The 18432-nt window shown below is 40.2% G+C and overlaps 1 protein-coding gene across 4 annotated transcripts in view; it reads right to left on the minus strand.

The window, feature by feature from the left end:
* Window positions 1-370: 370 nt before the first annotated feature.
* Window positions 371-18432, minus strand: part of thoc2 (THO complex 2) — a 71465-nt gene continuing 53403 nt past the window's right edge. Inside the window, exons 32-39 of one of the 4 annotated variants that reach the window (XR_007138233.1) lie at window positions 16966-17024; window positions 15519-15554; window positions 7011-7133; window positions 6595-6661; window positions 6336-6475; window positions 4392-4493; window positions 4102-4223; window positions 371-875 (exon numbers count right to left, since the gene is read on the minus strand). Coding sequence is in view for 3 of the 4 variants with exons in the window: in XM_027154749.2 (XP_027010550.2) it covers window positions 4122-4149; window positions 4423-4493; window positions 6336-6475; window positions 6595-6661; window positions 7011-7133; window positions 15519-15554; window positions 16966-17024 (524 nt within the window). In the remaining variant the exon portion in view is untranslated. The remainder of the gene's footprint in view (window positions 876-4101; window positions 4224-4391; window positions 4494-6335; window positions 6476-6594; window positions 6662-7010; window positions 7134-15518; window positions 15555-16965; window positions 17025-18432) is intronic. The other 3 variants (XM_047802040.1, XM_027154749.2, XM_047802041.1) reach the window with 3 other exon arrangements.

Genomic DNA, 18432 nt, shown 5'->3' on the forward strand with positions numbered 1-18432 from the left:
CCCCTTCACTTCACAGCAAATAAAGGAAGAGTTTTATGCTGAGAGTAAACAAAGCCCTAACAGCTTTCTGTACAGATCTGAGAAGGGCAGGTTCCACAGAAAAACACATTTTGTGCACACTGTTTAATAAAAAAAAAATCTTTATTTAGAAAAAAAAAAAAAAAGCATACACTGGTCGACGTGAGGGCATTTTAAAAACTTCAAAAGCAGTTCTCAAAGAGATCAACACTTTTTTTTTAAATGTAGTCCATTTATTCAGGAAGAAATTGAGCTTGCGGTTCTTTCTATAGAAATCCTTCTTTAAAAATGTGAGCAAACACACAATGAGGAGTTTAGGTGACTTAACCAAATAAAAGTTGAGGAAATGATGTATTACAAGTATCCATTTTATTTATGTATACATAATATACAAATAGACTGTTCATACTGCTTTAAACACCTACATCTAAATACCGCATACAGATTAAAAGGAAGAGAAAAATAAATAAACTGGAAAATAAACTGAGGCTGAGAAATATAATTTGCTCAAAAAAAAAAAAAAAAAACCCAAAAACTTTTGACTAGTTATAAAAATGCAATTCGATTGAGAAGCAACACAATTCTGACCCCGATTCCGTTTGTGAAATACAGCAGCACATTGTGCTAAAATTTTACAGAAACGAACTTTCAGCGTGGTACTGAAAATGTTACAATAAAAAAATGGCAGGTTAAAATACAAGCTACGACATTTCTAGGAAATTACTAGGCAAGCCAAAAATACAAGGGCGGGAACAAATCCTCAGCTCAGACAGTGAGAAGAAAGAGAGAACGTAGATGCTGACATGGCTGAAAGGTGGATGGGGCTCGAAACTCATCGAAGCTCACAGCAGAGAATTCTGGAGAAGAAGAAGAAGAAAAAGAGATTTTACATTTTTGGGGGGGTGAGGGGTGTTACATTGTCATAAAGTGATGGAGCAGCTGTAGTGATTGGACTGGAAAGCATGTGAAATCCTCATGTGTAGCAAAGTAAATGGTCAGATTGCTCAGACCATTCACAGAATAAAGAAAAGCTGAGGAGAGAATGATGAGAGAGGGATGACAGAAACTAACTTTCCTCACAGTTCTATTTAACTACAAACCAAACCCATGACATCTATTTGTTTCTGTGATAAAACTAATGTAATGGTTGAAAAACTGCTGTAGTTCCAGAGGACAAAAACACAGATGTTATTTAATTGCTGAAATTCTCCTATAGCATCACCCCAATGTTTTGAACTGATGTTACATGTTAAAGCAGTAATATGTAAAGACAAAACCAGAGTTGATGGGTTGATGACCGAATGTGTCTGCTAACGGTAACCTGAAGGGTAAGTTTAACAATAAATTAAAGTTAAATAAAACAAAATGACTTGTGTGTTAGGATTAGGGATGTACCGCCGATCCAAGCATTTTGAGTGGATCGGGTGCGTGACCGTTCCAAATCCGATACCCGTGGTCATGGGTATCGCACTTTTCAGAGCGCTGCCAGTCGAATCCATTCCGCTTAAGGAATGCCCTAATAAATTAAAATCCATTCCGCGTTTTACCTACAACACTGACCACGCTCCTGCTTCCTCAAATCCATGGGCGTCGGAACCATTATATGGTGTGGGACAGGACACGCCCACTTTTTATTTACTTCCAACGCCCATGCTCGTGGTGGTTGAATAGTCAATTAACTAAATATTGCTTGAACTTATAAGAAAAACACACATATATTAAATTACATTAATGTAAATAAATATAATAAACTTTATAGGAAATATGTTGCACAACCCCCTGTGACAGACAGGCAAGTTTAGCAGGCGCCGTCTCCATTTACCTCAGCGCGTTAAACATGTCGCTCATTTGGGTGCAGGGTTTACTATTTAATACATTTTGCATTGTGTTTCAAGAGTTCTAATTTAAGATTCACTTTAAAATATTGCCTTTTCTTCAGAAAATAATTTACTTTAATAATTGCAGTATATGTGGTTTAGATTGTTATACCAATAACTGTTAAATGTATTGCTTGCTACTGCATTAATACGTTTAAGGTTTCTTGTGTTTTTATTTTTCATACAGTAATGGGCATTTTTGTATTTCTTTGCCAGAAACAAAAAAATCTTAACTAAACGAGTTGTATACATTCTTTAGTTTTAAAGGTACAAAAGAACACAGATATCGGATCGAATCAGCCGATACTGCCAAACTCTGGTATCGGAATCAGATCGGAAGAGAAAAAGTGGTATCGGTACATCCCTAGTTAGGATACTCCTGACCATCAAATCTATACGAGCTTGTTAAACATCCCGTTTCAAATCCATGGGAATTCATACACGGCTGGTTTCCCAGTTTTGGGGTGGGGGTGGGTGTCTGAAAATTTGAGCCCATTCAGTCAAAATAGCATTCGTGTGAACAGAAACTGATGTTGGACGAGACGAGAAAGCCTGAAGAGCAAGTGAGGTTTCAATTCATCGTAAAGGTGTTCAGGACTCTATGCAGGACACCGGAATACCTCACTGTAAACTCATCAAATCATGTCTTTATGATCCTGGAACAGGAAAAAAGGCCTTCTCCATAACTAACATAACCCTTCAGTGGAAACAAGGAGACTACCAAACCCTAATAAACAAACCAGAATTCCTTGGAATGGAACTATGCGTTCCATTCCATTACATAGTGATCTACTGACATCTGCCTAAGCCTAGCTTCATGGATGGTAAATCACGAAACGCGCCACTGCTCCGGAGTCCAGTGTTGGTGTGCTTTAAACCATTCCAGCCAAAGCATGGCATTGTGCATAGTGGCTGACTGTGTTTATGCATCTGTCGGCCAAGGAAACCCATTTCATCAAGCTCCTGAGCCACGGTGTGTGCGCCGATGTTGCTTCCAGAGGCAGTTTGGAACTCCGTAGTGAGCGATGCAACAGAGGATCGGCGGTTATGTGTTTCAGCACCCGATGGCCCTGCTCTGTTTGCTTGGTCTAATGTGTTGTGGATGAGCTGCTGATGCTCCTGGATGCTTCATTTCACAATAATAGCCTTTACAGTGGACCAGAGCAAACTTCTCACAAACTGACTTGTGGCTAAAGAGACATCTTATAGCGGTGCCATGTTTAAAGTTGGTGAGCTCTTTATCATCACAAAGTGTACAGCCAGTGAAAATCCCAATGTGTTTGATTTTACCTGTTAGCAAGTGAATAATTGGGAAGTGTGTTAAACACTTTACTGCCAACTCTGACCTAATGTTTTGGGTTTTTTTTAACATCCCATTTCAGATTTTAATCTCCACTCTCCTTATAGGCTTTCACTAAATTTTGGTTATGTTGATTTGCTTTAATGAGGTCAGGACGATGATCCACTTCATCCCAAAGGTGTTCTCATTGCAGGCCACTGGAGATCTTCTGCAATCCTGTGCTTTATGCACGGGAGCGTTGTCATGCTGGAACAGCACGTGCTGCTAACTCTGTGGCAATCATCTGGGCAAGGACCACATATGGGTGTGATGGTCAGGAGTCAACAAACCTTTGGTGTAGTTAGTCTTTGTTTCTTCTATTTATGGGATCCCATGACCTAGTACAATCCATTTACAATCCATCTCGTCACAGCTATAATGTTCAATGATTTTACACAAATAGGCAGCATTTGCTTATTATATACATGTGCTTGTCTTCAGCTAAAAACTTCGACAGATAGTTAGAGATAGATATATAATAGAGAGAGAGAACGAACTATATGTATAACGTGGACTCGCTTATAAAAGTAACAAGATTAGATGGAAATGATTACTGGCTGTCAGACAATAATAGCAGAGCAGAAAGGTGAAAATACTGATATAAGCGAGTCTGTGGATTGGAAACAATTGAAGTGTTGCTTGGCAACACGTACGTCTCCTCTTGTGAAGTCTGAAAACTGAACTTGTTGCTTGTGGAGCAGAACATAGTCACAGCTTTGCTGATATCCAGCACACAATTACATAGGGATTTGAATTTCTTTTTTAGGACAGAACTCAAACATGGCTTCCATAAACCCATCTCAAGTGAAAAGGCTAGAAAAGGTTGGAGCATGCAGATACAGTCCACATGCTCTGCTCATGTCTTACCTTGTCTAGGTCAGGTTACATTATCTGTGCTTTTCAGATGATTTATGGGTGAGAAACGTTAAGGACAAAGTCGTGATTGTGAGGGACGCCAAAGGAACGTGTCGGCGGCAACACAAAACTTACTGTACAGAGAAACAATGTGCACACATTAAAAACAATGCAGCAGGATCTACAGAGACAAGAGGCTCATGCTATGTTTGGGCTGAAAAGGATTCATGGAATTAATGAAAGGAGAACATTTGTTTACAGAAAAAACAAAACAACATAAACCAAAGCACATGCAGCTCTACCTCTTACTAATGTGTCTACATCAAAGGATATTGTTTCTTGTCTTCTTTTGCGCCGGTACTGTCTCGCTTTTTTTCAGATTTCTCTTTGTCGTGCCTGGATTCCTTTAATAAAGCAAGAAACAAAAACAGCAAACAAATGAGGCGACATGAGAGTGCTTTCAAAGAAGTACAAGTTCTTTTGCAAATGAACACAATGCAACACATCTCCATTGTGTACCTGAAAGGAACATACAACATTTACTGGCTTATGACACTTTAAAAAAATGAAAAAAAAAAATAAAAAAGGGGGAAAAAAAACAAAACAAAAAAACAATGAGCAAAATTAGAGCATAAAGATTTATCAACCGGAATGAAACGATGTTTAAACTTTGGGAATGTGCGCAAAATAATCAAAGTGTGATTTTTTTTACGGATGTTTGAATGATAAATTGTACAAAGATCGTGAGTCAACACTGAAAAACACAGAAATAACACTGAAATCCAGAAAGGGCTGAGGAGGCGTACTGAACGTTTTAAATATTTTAACACACTTCCTGGAAGCCCCTCCCACTTCACCCACCTCATACACACTGACTTTCTGTAGCTTAGTGGTTAAGGTGTTGGGCTGCTAATCCGAAGGTTGTGAGTTCGAAACCCAGGTCCACCAGGCTGCTAATGCTGGGCCCCTGAGCAAGGCCCTTAACCCCTTAATTGCTCAGTTGTATAAAATGATATAAAATGTATAAAAATGAAAGCAGACCTACATTTCAGTACCGACAGAGAAAACGTGAGCCATGTGAACATTAGACAACTGATGTCCAAGATTCAATAAAATCTCATGTTGGATTTTGTTGTTTACAGTGCTTTAATTCAGTTAAAAAAAATTCCACCATCCAGCTGAGTTTCTGTGATTGCCACAGCTCCCGACTGCTAATATTACGCCTTTCCTTCTCTCCAAGCAATTAATTCAATTATTGTGATGTTTGTAAGAGAAAACTTGCCCAACCCAACTTCAGCATCTGACTACTAACTTTAATAGATAAAGCTTAAGAAAGGATTTTTGTGTTCATATACAATCTATATAATATTTATATATAACCTTTCTATATGTTGTTCGATAATAAACGTGGGGTAAGATATGATGTGCGTTGAGCTAAGCTTTTATTATTTATTTATTTTTTAAATAAATGCAGGGAGCATTTCATGTTCCAGTTGAGACAGATTTCAGTTTTAGGTCCTTTGTCTTTACTCTTTTACTACAGATCTGCTTTTTTGTTTTTTTTTTGTAACTAGTAATATTACTAAAACAGATCAACTCCTGACTTTAACACTCCAACCTGAGCTTAACTCAAATAAACTAAAGTATGAGTAATTGTGTGTATAAGAGCAGGAAATGTGTAATGTTTATTCAAACAATTACACCTGCACACGACTCTCCACTCCTGCTCACAGAGCGATAAATCCTGTTCATTTAACTTCGCCAAACTTAAAGAAATGGAGCCGCTCTTATCGGCTCAAGTGAAATTTGTTCGACGAGCCTTGAAGGCCCGAGGGATCGAGTCAACGTGACTGCATACGAGAAGAGCAAAAGCAGACAGTATTGTTGTCTGATGCAATATCCTTTTTAAAACAGTAAAACTGGGAAAGCTGGTTGTAACTACAAGCAGAAGCAATACAATGCTTATTTCAAAATCTAACAGCTACCGCAAACTAGGTTAAAGCTGCTAACTACTCCATCTAAACGTGACAGCTCCGACTAAACATGACTAAATAGTTTGAAAAAAAGGTTCAGCCGCATTCTTCTTCCTGCTTAAAGGCAGAAACGTCTGATTGCTGCACTCATTACGCTCCCATTGTGCTGCAAGTGCCCCACATGCCCCACACTTCTAAGTGGATGTCGAGGAAGAGGTGTTGAAATCGTATTGCTTCCCTGTATCTCTTTCAATCAAGTGCAAAAGAAATTACCTTTTTGCCTCCGGAGGGCTTGTCGGATTTGGCTAGGTCGCTCTTGTCTTTGCTGGTGGATTTGGAGCGTTTGCTGTTGTCCTTGTCATTGGAGCGGGGCGAATCAGGCGGACTGGCGCTCTTACTGTGCTTTGAGGAGCCTGTGAGGAATAGGCAACAGCCGGGGTGAAGAAGATAACAGACACACAAGTGCACTGATTGCCTCTGCCTCAGAAAGAGTCTTCTGGCTTGCTAACAAATGGAAGCGGTTGCGACTCACTTGTTCCGTTCTCGTCTTTGCGGCGTTTGGCTTCCTGGCTCATCTCACGGTCGCTGTTGGAGTAGTCCTGGGGTAAAAAAGAGAAAAGAATGAGCAAGAGAGAGAGAGAGAGAGAGAGAGAGAGAGAGAGAGAGAGAGAGAGAGAGAGAGAGAGAGAGAGAGAGAGAAATAAAACACAAAAATGAAGACAGAACTGCAAATAACACTGAGGCCCCCTCCTTGCCACATGCGCTCTCACACACCAGGAGCTCAATATCTTCTGTTTACACCAAGCAAACTTCACATTATAGAATAAGGCTTGTTTGAAGCCTGAAGGACCACAATGACACACAATTTTATCGCATGTATGGTCCCACTTTCGCTCCATCCACTGCTGTCATTTTATAAACCAAGGCCAAGAGCAGAGGTGTACTCACTCGTTTGCGGTCCTTCCTCTCCTCCTTCTTTTCCCTCTCTTTGGAGCGGTCCCTGGACTTGTCAGACTCTTTCTTCTCGGCTTCGCTCTTGGTCAGGCCCGTGCTGTTGTTGGCGTGATGCTGCTGAGGGATTGTGGGACAGAGTAAAGGCGGGAAATTAGCGTGACGTACTGAAGCGGTGCTGGGCTCTCTGCACGACTTGACACCTGAACATCACACCTCAGACTGCTGCCGGCTCGCTGCATCTCTAACACGCATGCTAGCGACAACTAAAACAGTATGACCAAAGCTTTATTCTGAACACGACAGTCGTGTGCGCTATTTAAAATGGGAGCAAAAAAGCACTGTGTCACGTACGTCAACTGCTACATGGTTGTGTGTATGTATGTATGTATATATATACACTACAGCTCAAGCAATACAGTACAATTTTCCACAAAACAAGAAGCATGATAAAACCTCTCTATGTCTAAACAGTATCTGTAATAGTGGGATGTGTGTAATAGTGTAACGGAGGCTGACATGAACACAGAGCCATATCGGTGGGTGTGGTCATCAAAAAGGACTGCAAGGTGCCGTGAATTACATGCACACAAATGCCCCTTATGTAGAACAGTAAAAGGGCAGTTAAATATTGGTGCCATGGATTGTACTGTGACTCTGACTTCATACACTGAGTCCGCACGCCTACTTGGTCACAGTGCAAACTACGGCATCGATAATTAATTGCCCGTTAGGTCAGTAAAGGGCTACTAAGGTCAGCCAGTGACACTTATTTCACACCTTTATTTTGTCACATATACATTACAGCACAGTGAAATTCCTTATCTGCATATCCAAACTTTTGGAGGTTGGGGTCAGAGAACAAGGTCAGCCATGATACAGTAGTGGAGCAGTGAGGGTTAAGGGCCTTGCTCAAGAGCCCAACAGTGGCAGCGTGGCCGTGCTGGGGCTTGAACCCCCCCGATGAAAAATGGCATCAAAGTATCCCACTGAAGTAACAGTATTAGTAGTGGATCATGGAGTAATACTTGTAAAAGTAAAAGACTAGTCAGATGACATCAGCATTTCAACAAGTAAGAAGCAGTTGTTTATGTAAAGATTAATGGATACATCTGGCTTGTTAGAAGTCCTTGAGTTTTAGCTGATGCCCTGTGATTAAATTCATGTAAACATAATGAGATAAATAGTATGTAGTATGTATGTAGCTAGAAATGCATTCATACCACAGTACGACCTCACTTCCCCTTTATTTCTGATGTTAGTTCCTATAATATTTCATGCATGGAGACACACCCTTATGAAACAACAGTTTAGTTAACTTTAGCTAACCTACGTCTTTCTCTCAGTGGTTATCGGTAAGTAAAGTGGAAGTCGGTTACTTGTTGACAAATATTCACTGCTTGCTAGCTAGCGTTACGTGCACTGAAAAGTAACGTAGAACAAGAAAATAACCTAACGATCGAGATAACTTGACTTAAAGCTCATTCGTGTGCGTTTATTTATTATGCTCAGTTGCCTAAAGCACTTTGGTCAACCCTCGGCTATAATAATAACAACAATAACGACGTAACTGATCGATTGATCATGTAAAAGTAATGCAATTGTTTGAGAAACACAGGCAGTACAGTATGTAGCCACAAACATATTCCTGCCACATCCTTTTATTCCCAAACACATTTTATTTGACACGAACAATTTGACTTCAGAAATATCTAAAGCAAGGATTCACACCAGCAGCAGACGAGTATTTAACAGACTGTCCAAGGTATCGCTCACTGCTTGCTAGCTAAGGGTATGGAATTTCAGCCTCCTTGTCCAAAAGTGGGACTGAGTGAGTCAGCAAGCACATGGCCTTTTAAAGTAGACTTGCTTGGTTGTTTAATTTATTCAGTAGCTTTTGCTACTTAACCAAAGAACAGTGTTTCGGTTATTAAACTGATGCAGTCGGTTTCATGTTAATGCTTGTGAAGCGTTACTGTATGGAATAATTATTTAAAGAAATAAGGAAGAGATAAAGCTCACCAGCAAACCCGCGCCCTTACCCCCCTGATCAACACTATATATAATGACCTGGCATTTAATTTAACTACAGAACATGAACAAATCTAAGAGCCATGATGATCAGTTTACCACACACAATCACATCAAGGCCCTGTAAGGAAGCTCACGACGTCTAACAATTCCCAAATAGATCTGGGCAAGGAAAATCTCATTAGCACATCACATGAAGCATGACAGTGAAAGCTGCTTGCAGAACTACTTCTTTTGACTACAAAAGTGGATCCTTTATATGAATAATGCCTTTTTAACTTGGCCATCCTCAAGCGTTAATTCACGACGGGTTTTATTAACAAAATCCAGGCCAATTCACCAAAAAAAAAAAAAAACCATCTACCTGAAGAATCCCTGCCTAGAAGAAAAATTGAGAACTTCCCGGTGCACATGATTTCCATTTCCGCAACTCAAACTTGTCACCAAGGTATAACCTGATCAGTACAAACAGGACAAATAACAAAAATGATCCATCGTGATTGTGTTACAATATGAAGGCAGGTTAGCTACTACAAAACGAGCATAAAAACCAAGATGATGCTGGGAATAAAGTGCGCCCGAGGACAGCCGCGGGATCGTAAAAGCTCAGGCTTTCTCTGGTAATTGACAACAATCTGTCAGTGTAAGCTACTAACAATAAATCACCTGCTGAATCCTCTCTGCTACTCAATAGGTAAAAAAAAGAGGCAAAATAGAGACAAGCAAGAGAGAGAAAGAAAGAAAGAGAGAACAAGCTTGTTAGCGCTGAAGAAGTCGACTGTACCACGGGACATTAAAAGAGCCTTTCGAGCTGTGAAGCCATTTTTCTGGCACCTAATTAGGACTGTTACAAAATCCTCTCACTGCCAAGGTGCATGAAATCTTCATGCTTTCAAACTCAGCAGGTTGCATGTACGAGGGAACTGAAAGCTCAACGTGGACTTTACAAGATAAACTGAAGTCACTTGTTTCACCTCGTTTGGGAAACAGAATTAGCTTTCTTCAAACATCAGAACTGTAATTAGCTTTGTTTCCACTAACAAACAAAGGCAGACATTCGGTACAATTATATTTTGTCTAATTCCCAAAAGAGCTACATTTGTGCTACTCAGAAGTTGAACAATGCCGTCGAGTAACAACAAAATATCTCCATGACCATTACACATTATATAACTGAACTAAACCTAACTCGCAAAGCTAACCTGCTCAAGCTCACCAGTACTATCTGTAATAATAAAACCAGAGAAAGAATGACATGGGCTGTGGACCTCATGGTTCTTAGGGATAAGATTTGGTTGGTGTATATTCTATTCTACCATTATCCTTTTGAAAGTAATGACTTGCCCATGGAAGAGGAGTAAAAACGCGTGGAACTGATGACATTGACGTTTACTGAGAGGAGACTGTTATTATGATTGGAGACTCCAGTGTGAGCGCTTTGTCTTAATCAACTTAGATCAGTAGTCAGGGGACTGATCACGGAGTGGAGCTTTGTCGATCGCAAAATCATCTCACACGAGATTGTTGCTCAAAAATGTTCAAATTTTCTGACGTCTATTGCCTCGAATCTACAAATGTAAGTAGCTTGTACTGATGACTTGTGTCAAAAATGCTTACTTAAGTTCACGAGTTGTAGCTTTATTTCACACACATATATATATATACAGTACAGACCAAAAGTTTGGACACACCACCTTTTCAACAGGATAATGACCCCAAACACACCTCCAGGCTGTGTAAGGACTATTTGACCATGAAGGAGAGTGATAGGGTGCTGTGCCAGATGACCTGGCCTCCACAGTCACCGGACCTGAACCCAATCGAGATGGTTTGGGGTGAGCTGGACCGCAGAGTGAAGGCAAAAGGGCCAACAAGTGCTAAGCATCTCTGGGAACTCCTTCAAGACTGTTGGAAGACCATTTCAGGTGACTCGAGTGTGTAGCTGTGTCTCAGTGTATCGAGTCATCGGTGCCCCGATGCACAGCGAAGCGAGCTGATTGAGACACATCCTTAGCATCATGCCAAGCTGTGCTCTTTGCGTCGATCTTTGCGTCGTTTATTAATGTAACAGCAACTCACTTTTTTTTTGCTGACGCTCTACGACATACACAACTACAAACCGAGTACAACTTGCCGAATTGCTATAAATGAGCGCTGGGGTAGTAACGGGATTAGTGTAGATATTTATCCCTCACGTTAAAACTATAACTAAATAAAATGACGAAATCAAAGAAAATGAGTACAATGTTAAATAAATAGAACAAAAGTAGAGATTACATCCAAGCTATTATTATTCTCTTATATAATTGGATCATTCCATGACCGTGCTTAAAATATAAAAAATAAAATAAAATAAAGACCGTGCATGAAAATGCTGCAAATAGGGCTCAGACGCTGATAAAGGGAGCCCGGAGAAAAGGTTTCTAAAGGTCACTGTCTAAAACAGTCGCTCCCAGAATGCTGAACACAAGAATAAGAAAGGGCATTTGGGGGAAAATGGCTGACGAGGCTTTATCACTGCAACTGATGCTCTTCAAAACCAAGAGAGATAATATATATATATATATATATATATATATATATATATATATATATATATATATATATATATATATATATATATATATATATATATAAACCACTGGCAGTGTTGCAGTATTGTTTTTTTTTTTTTTTTTGTTTGTTTTATTTTAAGATTTCTCTCTACAACTCATTCCTTCTTGCTAGTTTCAAATCTTATTCATGAACATTTCCCTGAGCTCAAATGTTCCTGTTCTCCAGTTTTTGAGCATCTAAGCAGATACATGGCTGGTTTACAAAATGTCAAAGCTACAGTAAGAACGTTCAGATTCCCTGTAATGATTTTATTGCTTGCCCCGTGCCTGCTGTATAGGGTTCAAGTTTGAAATTGCTCTGACAGCTTGGATATTATCTTCTATACAGGGGGAAGAGCTGGTCTCTTATAATGTGAGGTTTTCTTTTGCCTCCGTGGTTTGGGCTCATTTTTTCCTTCTGCCAGAGGAGTCACTGCAAATCAATAATAGCTCTTGTGACTGATCACCTTTACCCTGTGATGAACCATTTCAATCGTCATCCTGAGTGCTCTCTTTCAGGAGGACTCCGCCTCCATGCTCAGGGCACGAGTGCTGAGCCAATGCTTTAACAAGTAGGAAAATGCTGCAGGTCAAACCCTATGGCCTTCTCCATCACCAGATCTCACTGCAGCTGGGAGAGTTTGGAGTGACGGGTGTTTTGATGCTGCTTCTGTTGGTGGTGGTGATGGCTGTCTAACCCAAGTGAGAAAAAAAGTTTTAGCAAGGTATGGCTTCCAGAGACATCTAAGGACTACTTGCACTTCACTTAACCCTTGGTTATCGTAATGGTTAACTCTGGGGCAGAGGAACGCTTCACATTTGTAACCGAGTAGTGGGGTTAGCGCTGTTTTTTAGCCGAGGCATAGAAAGCCGGCTCTGAAACAGGGTTAGCACAACTTTTGCATTGCGGTGTCAAACACGTACAGTGTGAAATGATGTTAGGGCTAACAACAGACAACCAATTAGAAATGAAACAGTGCATACATTAGATCACGTGAAAAAAAAAACAAGATAAAATGAAATAGATAGATAGATAGATAGATAGATAGATAGATAGATAGATAGATAGATAGATAGATAGATAGATAGATAGATAGATAGATAGAAAGAAAGAAAGATAGATAGAAATAATAAGCAAGCTTGGTAGAATCAGGTGGCAAGACAGATGATCACAGAAGTGCATACGATAAGCAAGGAGGAAATACCTGATAACATTTCTGGAAGTTGTAGATCAGCAAACACCTGGTCAACTATGCGGCAAATTCAAGGCGGCCCAAAAAAAGATGTAAAAGATAATATCTGCTTGGGCACAGAAGTGCAGACCTGTCCACTTTCCCTCACTACCGTGAAAGCACAAGCCTAGCTGTTATTTTATCTGATCGCATGCCTTATTCTCAGTCATGGCTGTCGACAGCCTAAAAACCCATAAGAAGGTGACGAAACGTCAGATTATAAATGTCCAGGATTCACTGTGGGTACAGTAAGCGTAAAACAAAATAACCCAGGATTCCCTTTACACAGAGCTCACAATCCCACTGACTGAACCACTTCAAGTGTAAAACCTGTCTAGTGTTTACACTGAAGCTGATCTGGTGGCTCACAGATCTGAATGCCTTAAAATTGTTTTCCCCTTTAATTTCCTTTTAAATCGAACCTTTTAATTTCCCAACTGTATGAAACTGTACGTACAATATTCTAAACCTGATGTCATCTTTATTTAAAAGGCCTTACTTGGAGCAAATAGTCAAATTTAAAAAGTAAATAGCCAGCTAGCTTCAAAAGCAAAGTTGCTTTAACAAAATATCCCGTATTATTTAAGAAACCTTTAAAGGCTGGCTGAGGAAATGACAGCCTGCAGAAGAGTTCTGCTGGATCCTGCTTTTGAGAGAGGCACCATCAGCATATTTTCAAATATCCTGCCATTGCTTTCAGAGGCCATAATGGAAGAAAAACTCTTATCAGTCAACCAGTGGAAGAGAGCTGAGGAATATCAGAGCGAGCAAGGCGTCCAATGAGATGCTAAGAAGACTAAGTGAGGCTCAGGAGAGCGGAAGCAAGCAGAGAAAATAGATGATATTGTGGGAAAGAAATTACATTAGCAGATTGTGAAGTGTTTGTGCACAGGAATGCACGCGTCTGTGTGTGTGTGTGTGTGCGTGTGTGTGTTGGGAAGCTGCAAGGAAAAAGGTAGTTTATGAGATACAAGATGTGATTTCTTTCCAAAGAAGCACAAATTTTGGGCTAATGAAGGGTTTTGTGGTTTTACAGCATGCAGGTTGAGCTGAATCTTGTTAAAGAGATTTTATTGCGCTGACTTTATAAAGTCCTGAAAACCAAAATGCTCCCAACACCTAATACCTTAGGAAAATTTAAAGGAAAATCAGCTTAATGTGTTGGTTCACCTCATAAAAAGAGGCAAAAAAGGAATCAGGGCTACATTCATCAGCATGGTTTTTGCCCCAATTATAAGCTTCCTGAATAAACTCACAATACTTAATAACCACCTGCTCTACATGAGCTTTTCCTAATCAAACTCTGACTAGAGACAAAGAGCTTTGATGGGAAATTAGATACAACACTGTAAAGTGAAAACCCCCAACCACTGGACTAATATCCACTTACAGTTTAACACACAATAACAGAAGAAAGACTTATTACTGGGATTTCACCTATTCCGGTCATTGTGTTCGGTCTAGTAGCAAACTAGTAGCAGCATTTTCACAGGATATTATTAAGTGCTTGGCTAGTTAGTCTTTCGAGGTGTATATATAGCTACTACCGTTTTGCATCTAAGGGGAAAAAAGTGATAATTGTTGCAGCTCACACGAGTGACTCGGCAACTTAACACTTGATAGCGACTCGCACACATTAGCATCTTGGAGCTTGCTAGCAAGGAAAAAGGTGGGGGGGGGGGATCTGTTAAAAAAAATTATAATAAAAACGCAAGTTTTTGAAATGGACTTCCAACAATCCACATTAAGACGGGACGAAAAAAAAGACTGTACAGCACAAACATCACTGTTAGATGATGACAGGGTGGATAATACAGAGTGTCAATAAGCGACAGCCCTAAGTGTGTTATTCCACTTGTACCACAGCCAACATTTATACACATGTAAATAAACGATTCATTGCACTTTACAGTTAGTCCTTGTTGTTATATGTCTTTAGTAGCAGTTGCTCCCTGACTAGTGCTTTTCCTCCGTGTCTCTCTCTCTCTCTCTTAAGACCAAAAGAAGGCAGCTTGTCATGTGACTGGGAAAGTGGAACGTTAGAACTTCTCTCTCCTTAACATTTCCACCAAGTTGGAAGACTTCCATGCACGTTAATCTACACGTACAAACAAAGCTTTTCTACATCAACAATAAGGTTTGCCATCCTTACACATGAAACCATCCATTTGTTATTAAGGTTGTGTTTGTGTGCTGCACGCATCCGAATCTACGGAACCTGCTGTTACCATAGAAACAATCATGTATTTAAAGTAGTGCTTAATATAAATATTGCTGGTTTATGCTATAACTGAAACTACTGCCCGAGTCATAAAATAAATAAATAAATAAAAGAAAGCAAGAAAGAAATAAACAAACCACACCGTCTGCTTAGAACCGAGATATCAGCCATGCTGAAGGATGAACACTGACATTTTATGTAACAGCAGTGTGACATCACTACATCAGTCCCTCTAGGACTTCAAGATTTTCCAATAGCTGTACTGAACCCAAAAAAAATTCAGTGGAGAAGATTTACTAGACAATATAAGGAAGTACCCCAAAGGCCTTAAAAGTCCATGCTACCAAATACAATCAATCAATCTGTATACAAAAACATTATGTAAACATGAAAAAGCTTCAAGTAATAAATTTCAAATAATATGCACCTTGGTGGCTGAGTCCTTGAAGTCATTGAGATTGTCCTGTAGGAATGAACGGAGATGACAGATGAGCTGAAGAAGTTGGCACACAGCAGGAGAAAGGGGTTGGGGGGTGGGGACGGTTGGCCGCCATTCAACACATCCCCCATAGAGACCTTCAAAGACTAGAACTTTCACATGGTTAGTGGAGGAAACAACTGGAGACTAAACTGTGGTCTATGCAGGATGAATCGGAGACTAGATGTGCTTGGAGAACCTGTAGTGTGTGTTATACTGGGTTGTGTGTGTGTTTCTTGTTTTTTTTTCTTTTTTGGTTGAAATAAATAATACATTCTATTTAGTCAGTGCAGCGTGTGTGCTGGAGGAGATAATTAACTTCAGTTAGCGTTCTGAAATGGAGGAATGCTCCAGTGCTACATTAAAGTGCCCTGGTATGTAAGATAGTAGTGAATTTTGTTGGTTTATTATAAGGTCTTGGTGGTTGGGTGCATATGGAGTTAGGGTGCATATAGAATTACAACAAGCTCCCTGGTTGCAGATAAGCAGCTCCTTCTGGAAAGGCTTTGCCCATGCTTTTTTCCCCCGGTAGCCTTTCCTCCCTCTCACTATGCAGCTGCTGCTGGTGATGCATCATGGGGTTTTCCCTGGATGGCTGGAAGGCATATGTGCCTTTTGTTGAAGATGCGAAGATCTGGGGGAGCAGGGGGCAAAAAAGAAAAGAAAAGAAGAAGAAGAAAAAAAAAAAAACTCTGCAGCTTTGGCACCACTGGGCCACTTTCCGCCATCAAACAGGTAGGTGGAGGATGAAAAAAAAAAAAAAAAAAGCACTGGAACCACAGTGCAGGAGGTATAAAGGTAGCTTGGTCTCGTCAGGAGGATCCAGGATGGACGTCACAGCTAAGCAGGAGAATGCGCTTATTCCAACCGCTCTAGGATGCCAGGGCGCCACGACTCGATGCTCTACTTCCAGCAAACATTCGCTCGTCTCGGTGCTTAAAAAGTGGTGGCCTCAATTATTTACTCTTACTCTTTCTTGGTGGATTTTAACGCTATAGCCGAAGAAAGCCGCTCACAAATTTTTTTTTAAAAATTCAAAAAAGGTTGAAGGGTGATTTACAAAAATATAATATCTATATTTACCAAAAAAATGCTTTATGTGACAAAAAAATATTTTCCAAGGCACTTGACAGCTGTTTTTTCAGCAAAGAATATACAAAATGGGGAGCAAAAAATCTGATGCGAAGGTTTACATTTTTGGCAAGTCCATTGAATTCTAGCATTTAAAAAATTCTACGTATTAAAAATAGATTCTCCAAAAAAATAGTCCATGTGATGTTTAACTTCTCCCCCCTACTGCTCTCCTATGAAGGCTGGGTTCCAGAGGCCTCCCCTGAACTCTGGCATGTGGAGGGAGGGGACAAGAGGAAAACGGCCCTCCTCAGGCCATACTAACCTTAACTGCAGACGAGTGTGAGGGTGAAGAGTGTGTGTCGAGCTTTCGTCTTTTTTGTTCTAGAGGAGAAAGAAGAACACAAAAACAACAGGCCAATAAATTCAAAGGTTTTTTTAAAATCCTAGGCATTGATGCTATTTATTAGACTGATGATACAGAAGTCCTTTAGCCCATGGTGTGCACTCACAATATAGCCTAAGCTTTAAACTCCAGTATTATATACGCTGAGGGATTTTTTATTTGGTTTTTGAACTTCTGTTCAATATCTCATTATAGAAATTGCCTCAGGTAGGACCAGCATCAGAAGCACCAATGACAGCAGGTCTATTTAAAGAAGAGAAGTCACAGCCATGACAACCCACATATCACCTGCTAGAGCGCACTTCTGTACGTCATTCTCACATTCTTCTCCATAAAGACCAGAAGCTTTTCTCCGGTGTGGTGCAGTGACAGACCAACCGTAAAGAATTCTCAATGGCAAAACAACAGTTTGTTTTTTTTTTCTCCGCCATACAAGTGCTACGTTTTTTCCAAGTCCCATGGCACAGTGCATGCCCCAGCTGCTGGTTAGGAATTCTCTAACACAGACTTGAGATGGCCAAATGCCACACTACAGAGCAAGTAGACAACCCCCAGGCTAAAGCTCCTAAGCCATGTGGCAATCATTCGCCAAATCCATGGTAAAGGACAAGCCAAGCAAAGATCCTAGAAACAGAGTGCATTTGTGGCCACCTGTGCCATGTTGGAATACTTTTTGGCTGTCTATTGATGGTACAACATACTGATCCATTCATCTGTTGATGAGACGCTGATAGCTTAGAAAACGTTTGCTATGACTACTCCTACTTAATGAAAAGTTGTGCTCTGTGGGAGTCTCACACACAGAGTGGGAAGGAGATTATAAAGAAAAGCGTGGACAGCATCAGGACTTTCTAAACCCCTCAATGGTTGTCATGTCCTGGTCTGGACTAAGAATGCAACTGTAGTACCAGACATTAATGACTATTAGCTCTATTTACACATCCGGTAAGTTGTAGCACTGACCTAAGATTTGTTTCGAGTTACAATAAACTGCTCAAAGGAGAACACGCTGTAGAGAGTCTGGAGTTGAGAGAGAGGTCTGGTACTTTTGGCCACTGAAAGTAGCAAAGTGCAACCTCCTTTTACAAAAAGCCATTTGATGATCTTGCAGACAGTCTTTCTACAGCCCTGCTGCAAATCTCTGAATGAGCCAATTCTAATGTATTTGTATAGCGCTTTTAACAACTGGCATTGTCTTAAAGCAGCTTTACACAACAAACAAACCAAAAGGTTAATATAACGATTAAAATAATACAAAAATGTAAGATTAATGTTAGCAAGTCTGAGGTGACTCAGGTGACTGTGGGGAGGAAAAACTCCCATAGATGGTAAAGGAAAAAAACCTTAAGAGGAACCAGACTCAAAGGGGAACCTCATCCTCATATG

Source organism: Tachysurus fulvidraco, chromosome 17 (assembly GCF_022655615.1).
Source record: "Tachysurus fulvidraco isolate hzauxx_2018 chromosome 17, HZAU_PFXX_2.0, whole genome shotgun sequence".
In the NCBI taxonomy this organism is placed as follows: domain Eukaryota; kingdom Metazoa; phylum Chordata; class Actinopteri; order Siluriformes; family Bagridae; genus Tachysurus; species Tachysurus fulvidraco.